Here is a 14,078-nt window from a genome sequence, read left to right on the forward strand (position 1 = left end):
TTAGAGAGCATTCAGCTATAAGAGAAAACTTCCACAAACTGTTAAATGTATTCACAAATGTTTATTTCAACCATGGAAGTATCCAGAAACAAGAAAGGCAAGGTCAGTGCAGCCTCTGAACAATGTAGCCTGGGAGGTAAGTCTCCTGTATTTGTGGCTCCAGCATTAGATATGCCAGGGTTGAGGCAGGAAAAAGATCTACCAGTAGAGAAACAAGATACTTCCTACAAAAATCATGTTATTAGGAGAGGCATTGGAAATGAAGGAGGTGACAGGATGAGAGATTGCTAAGTTCCATAGCCTTAAGAAGTGGCCTGGACATCAAAGAGCCATAGGAAAATGCAAGGATCTATGTAAACCTAAAAAACAAAACAAAAAACAAACAGGGTCCATGATGGGGGAGCTCCTGGAAATGTCTGTGGAATCTGTTGCCTAGGAGAAAACAAACATCAATCATGTGTTCGGTTGGGGCTGTTCCAGATGAGCAAGGCCAGAAGTCAGAAGCATGTGTCCACTAGGTTCCCACATCTCTGTCTCCTGACAGTAGAGAAGATCTGAGAGCCATGTCTTCTTCATTTCCAAACATCATGCATCTTCCTCTTCTCATGACCCAAACAGAAGGAAGATGGGATATAGCTTCCCACCTTACCCGCTGACAACACAATACATGCAATCATCTAGACACCAGCTTTCTTATCACACCATGAGGTCTCTTTTTGTAACTCAAGGCATCATGTCCAATTTCCAATTAAGATCAAGGATGCTGAGCAAAGGTCAAATTATGAACATAATTAGAGGCAATCTTGCCACAGTTACTGACTTCTGTGAGGAACACAGATGTGGTATCCATTAGCAGCAAATGTGAAAGATATAAGTTTCAATAATAAGGAAGGGTAGATATCAAGTCAAGAAACTCCAGTATCTGCAGCAGTGGACCAGAGAACAAATTTAAACAACAGAGGTCTCATATCATGGTCACATAGTAGGAACATAATGGAAAATAGGAATCAAAACACTTTTCATCTAAAATTATATCATTTCACATTAAAAATATAAAAAATAAAAACAAACACTTAATCTAACCACTGTTGTTAAACCTGAAACTAATACAAAATAATATTGAATGTAAAAAGAAAAATATAAAAGAGAGATGTTTACCACTCAGAATTTACAAATAAAGTTTGCCATTAAAAAAAAAAAAAAGCCTGAACTGGTTTGGCTCAATGGCTAGAGCGTTGGCCTGCAGACTGAAGGGTCCCAGGTTCAATTCTGGCCAAGGGCATGTACCTCAGTTGCAGGCTCAATCCCTGGCCCTGGTCAGGGCATGTGCGGGAGGCAATCAATTGATCTGTCTCTCACATTGATGTTTCTCTCTCCCTTCCAATCTCTATGAAAAGCAATGGAAAAAAATCTCAAGTAAGGATAAAAAACAAAAAAAGAGAAGCCCTAGCAACTCTTAACTGTTGTATGATATTTGGCAAGTCACTGTCTCTCTGAGCCTTGGTTTCCCCAACTGTAAATTTGACACAAAAATCACTCAATTATGAAAAAAACAACAAAAACCACTTAATACCCCTATGTCCAATGTAACTGTAATGGAAATGAACAAGTTTTATACAACTATACAGTTATTTAAAATCCAAGATAATATGTGTAGTACAAATGAAGGAACATAGAGAAATATTTATTATCTCAAGTTTTCATATCAACAACATGAACCAGCAATTAATACACTGGCCTGGCTGGGCGTGGCTCAGCGGTTGAGCATCAACCTAGGATCCAGGAGATCAGGGTTCAATTCCCAGTCAGGGCACATGCCTGGGTTGCGGGCTCAATTTCCAGTTGGGGGCATGCAGGAGGCAGCCACTCAATGACTCTCTCATCATTGATGCTTCTCTCTCTCTCTCTCCCTCTCCTGTCCTCTCTCTGAAGTCAATAAAGATACATTAAAAGAAAAAGAAATTAAACACTGGAAATCATTGTTAAGGATGAACTATTTACAAAGGCAATACCATATTTATAATTAAAAGATTTCAGTCCAGCTCTGAGTTTTCATGTACAAAATAAGTGAAATGCTACATCTGATGGCTTTTCCACATTCTTTCCATCCAGTTTCTCTCCAGTGTTTGCTCTCATTTAAAACAAAATTTTAAAGAAGAATGAAGGCATCCCACAGTCCTTGTGTTCAGAGTTTCTGTCCATCATGTGTCCTCACATATGCTGTAGATATTCAAGATACGTGAAGGCTTTCCCACATTGCTGACATTCAGGTATTCTTTTCACTGTGTGTTCTCACATGTTTTCGCAGGGATGTGGGATACCTGAATGCTTTCCCACAGTGCTGACATTCATCAGGTTTCTCCCCAGTATGTGTCCTCACATGTACTCGCAGGTTGTCAGGATACCTGAAGGTTTTCCCACACTCCTTACATTCATAGGGTTTCACCCCAGTGTGTGATCTCATATGCCCTTGAAGGGAGCAGAGACGACTAAAGGCTTTCCCACATTGCTGACACTCAAAGGGTCTCTCCCCACTGTGCATTCTCACATGTATTCGAAGGGATGAGAGAAAACTGTAGGATTTCCCACATTCTTTACATTCATAGGGTTTCACTCCACTGTGTATTCTCATGTGACCTTGAAAATGTTGAAGTTGCCTAAAAGCTTTCCCACACTCCTTACATTCATAGGATTTCTCCCCACTATGTGTTCTCACATGTTTTTGAAGATAAGAGTGACTAGTGAAGGCTTTCCCACACTGCTGACATTCATAGGGTCTTTCCCCAGTGTGTGTCCTCACATGTACTCGTAGGGATGCAGCATATCTAAATGCTTTCCCACAGTGCTGGCATTCACAGGGTCTCTCCCCTGTGTGTGTCCTCACATGTACTTGAAGGTTTGCAGGAAACCTGAAAGCTTTCCCACACTGCTGACATTCATAGGGTTTCACTCCACTGTGTGTTCTCACATGCCCTCGAAGGGACGAGTGACGACTAAAGGTTTTCCCACAGTGCTGACATACGTAGGGTCTCTCCCCACTGTGTGTTCTTTCATGTTCTTGCAGATTTGTGAGATACCTGTAGACCTTCCCACACTCCTTACATACATAGGGTTTCACTCCACTGTGTGTTCTCACATGTCTTCTAAAGTATTTCAGACTACCGAAAGCTTTCCCACATGCCTTACACTCATAGGATTTCTCTCCAGTGTGAGTTCTCACATGTCTTGTAAGGTAAAAGTAATACATAAAGGCTTTCCCACATACTTTGCACACGTGGATTTTCTGTCCACACTGACCTCTCACATGTCCCCGAAAGGATGAGTGGCAAGTGAAAGCTTTTCCACATTTCTTACACTCAATAGAATTTTTATTACTGAGACTCTTCACATATCTCTTAGATGCCCTCCCAGTATCCGGACGTTGATAGGGTTTCTCCACAAGGTCCATTTCCACCTGAGAACTTAGGCACGAGACACACCTGCAGACTTGTCCACATTCCTCACATTGATGAGGCTTGTGTCCAGTGAGAGATTTTTGCTGATTGTTAAGGAAAGAACAATCTGTGAAGACTTTTCCACACTTAGTGCATTCATAGTGTTTAACTCCAGTCAGATGTCTCTCATGCACAGGAAGATCTGTGATCCGGTTCAGGGTGTCTCCACATTGAATACGTTCATTAGTTTCACAGAGATTCTCCACAAAATGACTTCTGTTCAAAACAAGAAGCACACTATTAGTGATTAATGATCATGCTATTTCTTTATTAATGATTAGTGTTGATGCTAATGATTATTTTGACCACATATTTACCATTTTCAATGCATGCGTATGTTTTTGACACTGCCTGCATTGTTCCATCATGAAACAAGCTTATTGCTCTAGCTGAGCTAAAATAGGGCCATCCAGGGGTTTCCTGATCATTGTTTCCATCTAAATTCTGTTTCAGATATTCAATATCTACATCACATTAATGAAAATAGTGTCTCATGAAAATTCTCTGAGTATACTATTGATTAGCTAGGTTCGTACTTTTTCTTTAATTTCAAGTTGGTCTAACACTCTGCTGAGATTTCTTGTTCCCCTGTGCCACTCACCTCAAATGCCTCTCTTGGGGTTGGTGCTGATCTGCAATGTTATAAACTGTACAGTTGTCTCTAAAAACAGACCAGGAATCATTTCTTGTGAATCTTAGTATTTTCCCTTCACTGGATATTTCATTCTCCAAAGTATCCTGCCCAGGACATGATGCACGGGTTTTAACTTGAGTGAAACAATCTGTAACAACTGATAGCATAATTCAATTAAATCTCCTGGGAAAGAAATGTTGACATAAAAAAAAGAACAATGTATGGATTTATTTTCATATACTGATCCAAAGATGTAAGCAAATTTTATAAGGAAGAACAAATGTGTAAGCAAAGAAAAACTCTAAGGACCTTTGCTATTTGGGACTTTGGCAATAATAGAAAAAGTAAGTCAAAATGGCTTTCTGATCACTAAGAAATACTATAAAAATGATAAAGACCAAATAAAGATAAATATTATAAAAAATGCAAAGTAGGGAGGAACAGGGCAAAATGCATGCACACAAATACTCCCTTTATAAGAGGAGATACAGAAAGCCTTCCCAAGTGAGTGAAGATGCATAAAAAATCCAACAGGAATGCCAGGTAAATGTAAAATGTCACTCTTCTCAAACACAGATTGAGTCGTTTCTAATGGATTTGTCCAAATATCAGTCTCTTATCCAGAATCTATTCCTCCTGAGGGTGGTTGTTCTCTGGAGTTCTCAGATACAGAGGCCCTAGATGAAGCCTTTATTTACAGTCCCCAGTTGCCATTAAGAAATAGATGGTGTGTTCAGCTGATGCCCTGCACCTGGAGAAAAGATGCTCATGATGGAGGGTGGAGGGCAACAAACAATCTATGAGAAGGGCCCATACTTGGGCGTCATAGCCAGTGATAATGTATAGTGTGGATTGTAGCAAGACCATGTCAAATATGTATTAATCACAGTGTAACTGTCTCAAGGGTGAAAACCATAAAGCTGTTCTCACTGCCCCACAGTGGACCTGAGACTATGCTCACACTTATAAATGTAAGGGAGCGTCAGACTTTTGTTCAAGAGAAATAAAAAGTCAATTTAATATATAAAACTTTTTAATCATGAAAAGATATTTGACTCTGGTTAGGTTCCATGAAGGCTTGGATTGCATCTGTCTTTTTTTCAACATACTGCCCTTCGTTGGACCCAATAAAAAAGAACAATTGTAAGAAATACTTTTTCCCTAAGAGACTAAGTAAGGGATAAAGCCATCCTTACCCACTGAGGCCAGGTTCCTGAAGGTCTCCAACATCACTTCTCTGTAGAGCTTCCGCTGAGCACCATCCAGCAAAGCCCACTCTTCCTGAGTGAAGTACACAGCCACATCCGCAAAGACCACCGTGTCCTGAAACATCCCACATATTCTATTTCAATAAGGCACCTCTTCACCAACATGTGCAGGAGGATGGGGGAGGCCAGAACGGAACTCGATTCCTAGGACTCCTGAGCTCATGCTTTTTTGGGAAATGACAATAAGCAAGCAAATCAAATGCAGTACACTCAGTGTACTTGAGTGTACTTGGAACCTTGAAGCAAAGTACAAGAACAAGTGATATAAACTTATACACACGTAATTATAAAGAATGGCTTTTACTGAGACATAGCAGATTCTGAGTATGTTAAAGACTGAAAATGAAATCATCATTCAGATAATGTGGGATTGAATACTTGGCTTGCTCAAAAGTTATTTGTCAGCTCCAAGACCTGGAACCAGAATGTCAAACTCATGAACACTGAGATTTCCAGTGCTGCTTGATCTAAGCGGCTCTCACCTTGGAAGTCAACAGTGTTCTGCAGTCTGGTCTAGTCCCCTCATATCTGACAGAGGCAGAGACACAACCCCTCCCACAATGAGGTGATGGGCATAGGTGCAGACCAAGCCTGGGGCCTGGTACACCTGTTGGGTAAGAGGGGAACCTGGTTCCTGAAGAAATTTTCAAATCAACAGGGCCTTACAAATAAACAACCGAGTGCCCAGAAATTGAGAAAAAATGGTCCCACAAAGAGGATCACTGAGGGATCTAATGGTAATAGAGTCAAAGGTCACTTTAACACAGAGAAAAAAACTACCTAATGTGTATTTTAGAGCAATATTGGATGACATCACACCAATAAAATAAAAAGCAAACAATTATTTTAAGAATTGAGATTTTAAAAAAATATGTTCTCAAAATCTCAAAAAAACAAACGAAAAACCACAACTACATCAGGTATAGAAAAGGCAATACTACTTCAACTAGGGTTGCACCTGGGATTTGCTAATCACATACCTGACACAACACATAAATACATATGAAAAACTCATAGGACCACAATTTTTTAAAAAGGCAACAAGATAAAGATAAATAATAGAATTAAATAATGGGCAAAGAATGTGAGTAGATATTTCTCTAAAGGAGAAATTCATATGGCAATAAGCACATAAAAGATTCTAGACATTGTCATCAGGAAAATGCAAGTCAAAACTAAAGCAGATATCTGTTCACACTACTAGAATGGCTATAAAGACAGACAGACAGACAAGCGCTGGTGAAGATGTGAGAAAGTCAGAACCCTCATATATAGCTTGTGAGAAGTAAAGTTGTGAAGCCACTTTGGAAGACAGCCTGGCAGATCCTCAAAATGATGAACATGGTTACCACAAAACACAGCAATTCCACTCCTATGTGTCTACACAACCAAGAGAAGCAAAAACTAACATCAACACAAAACCAGTGCAGTCATGTGCCAAATAACATTTCAGTCAAGGATGGACTGCATATATGAAAATGGTCCCATAAGATTATAATGGAGCTGGAAAATTCCTATTTTTGCCATCATCGTAGCACGACACATTGCTCATGTGTTTGCAGTGATGCTGCTGTAAACAAATTTACTGTGCCACCAGTCATATAAACATATAGCACATACAATAATATACATATTACTTGATAATGATAATAAAGGATTATGTCACTGCATTATGTATTACCTATGTGCCACAAGACCAAGGAAAGAGGCTGACAACTCCAGCATTAAACAAAGAGTTTATTAAGGAAACTTACAGACAGAAGCAGAGTCGTTGGCAGCAGCAAGACAATTTATCCCTGCAGCAGGAAGAGGATGCAGGTGTGATATATATATAGGGTGTCCCAAAAAAAATGTGTACACACTCTAACTCTGATAACTCACTTAATTTTCACTCGTTTTCAGATTTAACTGCTCTGAAATAATGAGTGAAGCCAGACTAAGCTATGAACAAAGAAAATTTATCCTAAAGTGCCACTAGATTTTTTTTTTAATGGGGATACATAAAAGATAAAGTTTACGGTACAAAACTGGCAACAGTCAACAAATTGAGGGCACACAAATACCAAACGAAATGATTCTTGATGTTTGCAATTCCATTGCTTCCAGTTATCAGCAGTGCCTGGATCAGAACAGTAATCAGTTTGAAAACAGGCATTGACAATAAAAATTATTCATTTCTATAGATACTTTTAAATTTTGAAAATGAACTGTATGTTAACAAATACTAATTTTATAAGCATTCAAAGTTGAGTATACATTTTGGGGGAACACCTTGTATATAGCGAAGAGGTAGGTGCTAACATAGGTGACTTATAGTCATCTGCCATGTGCTTGTTAAAAGCTGTATAATCCAAAGAAGTAAATAACTTAATGGACCCACTTGTCAATGCAAGAACATTACTTTCAGGTGATAAAAACTCACTCATCCAAAGGTGAACTGGTGCTCAGCTAACTTCATAATGATGGCATTGGTCATGTTAAGTAATGGGAAAAATTTCACCTAACAACTATACTTTTTATCGTTAAGTTAGACTGTATTTTTATACTTAAAAGTTAGCCATGGCTGGTGTAGTTCAGTGGTTAAAGCATCGGCCCATGCACCAAAGGGTCACAGGTTCAATTCCCCGTTCAAGGGTCCATACCTGGGTTGTAGGTTGGATCCCTGTCCCCTGTTGGGGCTAGTGTGGGAGGCAACCAATCAATGTATCTCTCTCACATCCATGTTTCTGCCTCTCTCTCTCCCCCCCCTTCCTCTCTCTCTAAAAATCAATCAGAGTTTACAATAGCTAAGATCTGGAAACAGCCCAAGTGCCCATCAGTAGATGAGTGGATAAAACAGCTGTGGGATATTTACACCATGGAATACTATGCAGCTGTAAAGAAGAAGGATCTCATACCCTTTGGGACAGTATGGATGGACCTGGAGAAAATTATGCTAAGTGAAATAAGCCAGGCAGAGAAAGACAAACATCACATGATCTCGCTTATATGTGGAATCTAAAGAACTTAATAAAGTGATGAACAGAATAGATTCAGTGACATGGAAGCATAGATGAGACTGACAAATGTCAGAGGGATGGAGGAGAGCGGATGGGTGGAGGGGGAGAGAGTAACCAAAGAATTTATATGCATATATACACAACCCAAGGACATGGACAATGGTGGGGAGGGGGTCTGGGGAGGGGGATGGGACGGGGTGGAATGGGTCATTGGGGAGAAAAAGGGACATCTGTAATATTTTAAACAAAAATAAGATTAAAAAAAATAGAATAAAAAGTAAAAATAAACTACCTCAAACAAAAAAATCAGTTAGACCATATCCTTGGGTAAGGATGAAAAAATAACTAAATACAGCACTGATCCATGGCACAAATATCAATAAACCACAAAAATCAATAAATCTTGAAAACATTACCAGGCTCGCCCTAGCTGGTTTGCTCAATGGTTAGAGCTTCAGCCCACAGACTGAAGGGTCCCGGGTTCAATCCCCAGCCGGGTCAGGGTACAAGTGGGAGGCAACCAATGATGTGTCTCATATTGATGTTTCTCTCTCTCTCCCTTCCACGAACCCTGCTCTCCCTCCTCACTGTGGGAACAATGCCCTCTCCAGGGCCTCAACACTCACCAAGGAGGTAAGCATTAAGTTCTGACTCAAATTAACTCCCAAATTCATCGATTTCCCTCCAGCAGTAAAATCCAAAGGTTCATTTCCTAATTCTGACCTCCACAGTCTTACTCAGTTTGCACAAATCACACTTAACTCTAGCACCTCTGTGGATGATGCCAAACCAAGCATCACGAGTCACAATTCACAAAATTTGCATTCATCTTTGACATCAGCTATTAATAGGAAGTAGGACAGGATCAAACAGTGCCACAAACTCTGCACCCTAAATGGAAGAGTCACTATGATTTTTATGAATCTTTTTAATCCATATCTCCACCAACCTTGCATGAAGATGTGAAACTGTGCATCTTCCCCACAATTCTAATAAAAGAGAGGACATTTACTGTATCTGAGACACTTTTCCTCAGAGGCATCTCTGGTTAAGTGGGGGAATAACGAGTCAGCAGGACAAAGACCTGAGACACTTAACTACCCTCACTAACATGAAGAAACGAGGCAAAAGGAATTCAGTCATTTTACATACGCTGAAGCCTGAGGCGGGAATAAGGGAAAGCTCTTAGTGCTGAGCCGGACACCAAAAGAGGCTGCTCACAGGTGTCAGGGGAATCAATCCTTCCTCACCCTGTTCTCCTGGAAACAACCATGGAAGGCGAAAGGAACCACCCCAACCATTTGTTCTGGAAAAGTGCACATTGCAAGAACCACTGACTTAGATAAGACTCAGATGTCTCCTATGTTTACCTATGACAAAGCCAGAGGCAGACGCCCCACATCCCCGTTCTCTGGGTCCTAAATGACTGGCTGTACTGGTCCTCCAAGCAGAACAAATGCTGTTGGCCAGACCTTGGTTCATCTTCTCTCCTAACCCCAAACCCCTAAACTTAGGCCTGTACTCAGCCTTAGCCCAGAGGCACCCCTCCTGAGAACACACTGGCCTCAGGGACCTGCCATCCCAACCACACCTGGTCCTTCCTCCTTTTGTTGGTTCCTCTCAAAAAAGCAAAACTCAGAAAGCCCAACTCTTGAGACATTTGCAGATGGTATGGTCGGAGAGTTTTCCCTACAGCACAGCCCTTGCCTCGAGTGCAGGTCCCTTCTCACCCTGTGCAGTAATTCTTTTGAATGAAAGTCTCTCTTTACAAAAGCTTGGATTTTTCAAATTTCACAGACTTGACCAAGTGATCCCAATTTCCCATCTTTTATCCAAGCTTCACTAGCCTTCTGCCCTCCTGACAGGCCCAGGCATTGTCCCCACCCCGTCTGAACAAGCTCTGAGATGTAGACAAGGCCCCGCTGACCTGAGCTGAGAATGCGCCGACCACAGGGAGGCCGGTTGCTGTCACACCGCCTTCCTGCGCACCCTCAGATACAGTAAATGTCTCAGATACAGTAAATGTCCTCTCTTTTATTAGAAAAGGAAAGCTCGTTTCTGACTGAGGCGCGGGCACAGCTCTGAAATCCAAGCCTTGTCCCTACTGCACAGGTCTATGAACCAAGTCCGATTTGACGTTATCTGTCAGGTCCAGATCCGGTCCTCCCACCCCGCGGCCACCCCGCCCCCAGCCCCTGACCACCCGCGAAGGTTGTCGTCTGGTCCTTCCTCAGTCCTCCAGCTCCGGCAAAGACTCGGAGCTGGGACAAGACGCCGGGGCCCACCCCGCAACCGAGAGAGGACACTCGGAAGGATTGGGGGAGTGGGGGGCACATGCCGCTTCCAGCGCATCCCGGTCTCGGCCCGCTGGGCGCACTCACCATCTCGGGGCGGTGCTCGGGGCCCTGAGGGCGTCTCCCTCACCGCGGCTCCGACACACGACGGGACGTCGGGGCCCGAAGGCGCACACCCGCGAGGGCGCCCCCGCGGGACCGAGGCCGCAACGCAGGAGGCGAGCGCCCGCCTCCGGCGGTGAATTCACGGTCCCCCCCCCCCCGATTGGACGAGCGCTGCAGGCACCCACGCGTGATTGGGCGGAACTCCAGGCTGTCCCTTTCTAAGGATTCTAATTGGGCATAACTCCGTCACACCACCAGGCCATGATTGGGCAGTTTTTGAGACACCCCCCCCTTCCCGTCTTGATTGGGCAGTTCCTCGACCCCGCCCCTGTGCCCCCGATTTTGCTCTGGGTCGCGTCTCTGTCTTCGCTCATTGGGCACAGTCCGAGTCGCAGGGAGCCTGAGAAACGGGCGGTGGTCGCACGGGCGACCCCGGCGGAAGGACCTGTGCTCGGATTTAGCCCGGCCCGGCTGAGCCGCGCTCTCCGCGCAAGACTTGGGCTGCGAGCCGACGCCGCTCCTCCCCGGGCCGACCGGCGTCTGTCTGTCCGCAGCTCGGGTGAACCACCTTGTCGTGCTCCTGGACGCCAGGACCCTACCCCTAGGCCGAGGGTGAACACTCCTATCAGAACCCGTAGCCCCCCCCCCCCCCCCCCCCCCGTCGCAGCAGGATAGGACGCTGGGACCTCACCCCATGGCAGAGGGCAGATGCTCCCGTTGGGACTCGTGGGACCTCCCGGGGGCGGGGGGCGGGGGGGGCGACAGGACGCCAGGACCCCACTCCGTGGCAGAGGAAGGAGACTCGGTTCGGGACCCCGAGGTTGGGGCTGGTGCGCGGGAACCCAGGCCCGCAGCCGCTTCCAGCCGATTATGAGGCTTCAGACCCGCCCTCGGGGTCTCGGCTCCGGCCGGCCCCAAGCGCTCGCCGCCTCCCAGTAGCATCCCAACACGGTTCCTAGGCGTCCTCTCCCGGGCCACGCAGGTCAGAGCGAGCCACAGCCACGCGGCCCGCTCCCGCCTCCGGCCCTAATTCGACGACGCTCTGAGGCCCTCACCCCAACAGGGCGTCTCTGAAACCTGCCCCCGCGCCTCACTGGACTAGGATTCCAGGCGCTCTTCTCGATGACTCTGACTGGACAGTCCAGCCCCTGCCCCGGCTCCGTGCCCCCCATCGAGTCCTACACGTGGACCATAAGTCCTGACTCAGTCTCTCTGTGGAGCGCCCCTGGTCCCGAACCCGGTCAGAACAGGAGGGCCTGGGGACCTGCGGGATCAAGGGTCATCCGGCGACAAAGTTACCATTGGTCTGTGCCCCGTTTTTAAGAACAAAAACAATAGGGGCGTCACCTCCAGCAAGGGAGGGCCGTGTTCCGGTTTGATTTTTGACCCTTTAGACCCCCTACTTCCCCCGCAACCCCAAGGTCAGCAACCCGGGGCCCAGGGTCCTTTGCCCCCATGGGAAATGGGGCTCTGTGTCCCGAAACTGCACGCAGAACGTTTCAGCACAGCCACTTGTGTGAGATGTTGGAATTGTCAGGCGTGCTTTTCACACTGCAAAGAAATGTCTTTTAGATCCCTTACTAAGCGTCTCTACAGAATTTTGAAATATAAAAGGCTGTGCTATTCCTAAGGTAATTGCATTCCTATTTTAACCTGTTTAAGAAAAAACTTAAAAAGCTTCAATAATTTGGGTTGGACCTGAAAAATATTTTTAAAAACATAATGTCTGTTGATTCAGAGAGAGGAAGGGAAAGGGGGAGAGAGAGAAACATCAATGATGAGAGTCATCCATCGGCTGCCTCCTGCACGCCCCCTGCTGGGGACTGAGCCCGAAACCCAGGCATGTGCCCTGACTGGGAATCGAACCTCATAGGTTGATGCTCAACCGCTGAGCCATGCCGGTTGGGCAAGGACATGAAAATTCTTAATATGCTATTTAAATTGGTCCAGAACACCTAGAGAATCTCCTATGACTGCTCATTTCAAAAACACCCTCCAGCAATGGATAGAGTATAAATATAAATTCCAATATCATGACCATTTTTCTTATGAACATAATTATTAAAACATTTTCTAAGATCTGCAAAAACATTTTAATCACTTTTATAAAATTAGTGTTTCGAAGAACAAATTTAACAACGGTTTCCTGCCCTGGCCAGGTAGTTCGGTTGGCAAGAGCATCATCCCAATATGCCAAGGTTTCAGGTTCCATCTCTGGTCAGGGCACATATAGGAAGCAACCAATGAATGAATAAATGGGTTGAACAAAAAATTATACTTTCAAAGACTTCTGGATGTTGATCTATATACAATTTCTAAATCTGTATGCACCTAGTAACTTTGCCTCAAAATACTGTAAACAAACAAAACAAAAAAGGTAAAATTAAAGGAGAAGCTACAAAATTCAGTCAAAATGGGAGATTGGGGCACAAATCTCTGAGTAACTGAGAGTTCCAGAAGTGAAAAATTTTTTACCAAGGGTATTTTTCAAGTTTTCTCAGAGCTTGATCTAATGGATTTACATAAAACTCTTAAACCAACTATTAGAAAATACACATCCATGACAACCCCACATGGAAAATTTAACTTTAAAATAATAACCACATATCACATGCATCAGAGATTTCAAGCATCCTTAAAACAGTGGCTTCAGGAGGAATTTTTGTGGTAATGAACAGGTTTTGGTGGCAGTTGCACGAATCTACATCCTAAAATAGCACAACACTCTACACACACACACACACACACACGCATGCATGTAAAACTGCCAAAATCTGAATACGACCTTTGGATTGTACAATGTTGATCTACTGTTTTGTTTGTTTTTTGGGGGGGGGGGGTTGGCGGTTTTGAGGTTTTTTAAGTTTATTGATTTTTAGAGAGGGAGAGGGAGAAACATCGATGTGAGAGCAAAACGTCAATCAGCTGCCTCCTGCACATCCCCTACTAGGGATCAAGTCCAAAACCCAGGCATGTGCCCTGACTGGGAATTTAACCAGCAACCTTTCTGTGCCTGGGACGATGCCCAACCAACTGAGCCACACTGGCCAGGGCTCAATCTCCTGGTTTTGACATTGTACTAAAGCTCTGCAAGGTACTACCAACTGGGGGAAGCTGGGGCAAGAGTACATAAGATCTCTCTGTGAAACTATAGCTATTTTTTAAGTTAAAAGTTAAAAAAAAAAAAAAAAAGTGGCTTGAACCAGTACAGGGTTCTCTTCCTCACATAAAGATGCTCAAAATTACCCACACAGAAGTGGAGCAGCTGACTCAGTGTGCTACTG

General features: G+C 44.0%; 1 protein-coding gene across 1 annotated transcript; it reads right to left on the reverse strand.

The window, feature by feature from the left end:
* Positions 1-1,647: 1,647 nt before the first annotated feature.
* Positions 1,648-6,257, reverse strand: ZNF77 (zinc finger protein 77). The gene is made up of 3 exons (XM_016209781.2): positions 5,325-6,257; positions 4,096-4,285; positions 1,648-3,710 (listed from the first exon to the last, which is right to left on the reverse strand). The coding sequence occupies exons 1-3, from the start codon at positions 5,458-5,460 to the stop codon at positions 2,267-2,269; spliced, it is 1,770 nt and encodes a 589-aa protein (XP_016065267.2). The 5' UTR covers positions 5,461-6,257; the 3' UTR covers positions 1,648-2,266.
* Between the last annotated feature and the right edge of the window lie 7,821 nt (positions 6,258-14,078).

The sequence above is a fragment of the Miniopterus natalensis genome, chromosome 4, assembly GCF_054644295.1.
Source record: "Miniopterus natalensis isolate mMinNat1 chromosome 4, mMinNat1.hap1, whole genome shotgun sequence".
Classification (NCBI taxonomy): domain Eukaryota; kingdom Metazoa; phylum Chordata; class Mammalia; order Chiroptera; family Miniopteridae; genus Miniopterus; species Miniopterus natalensis.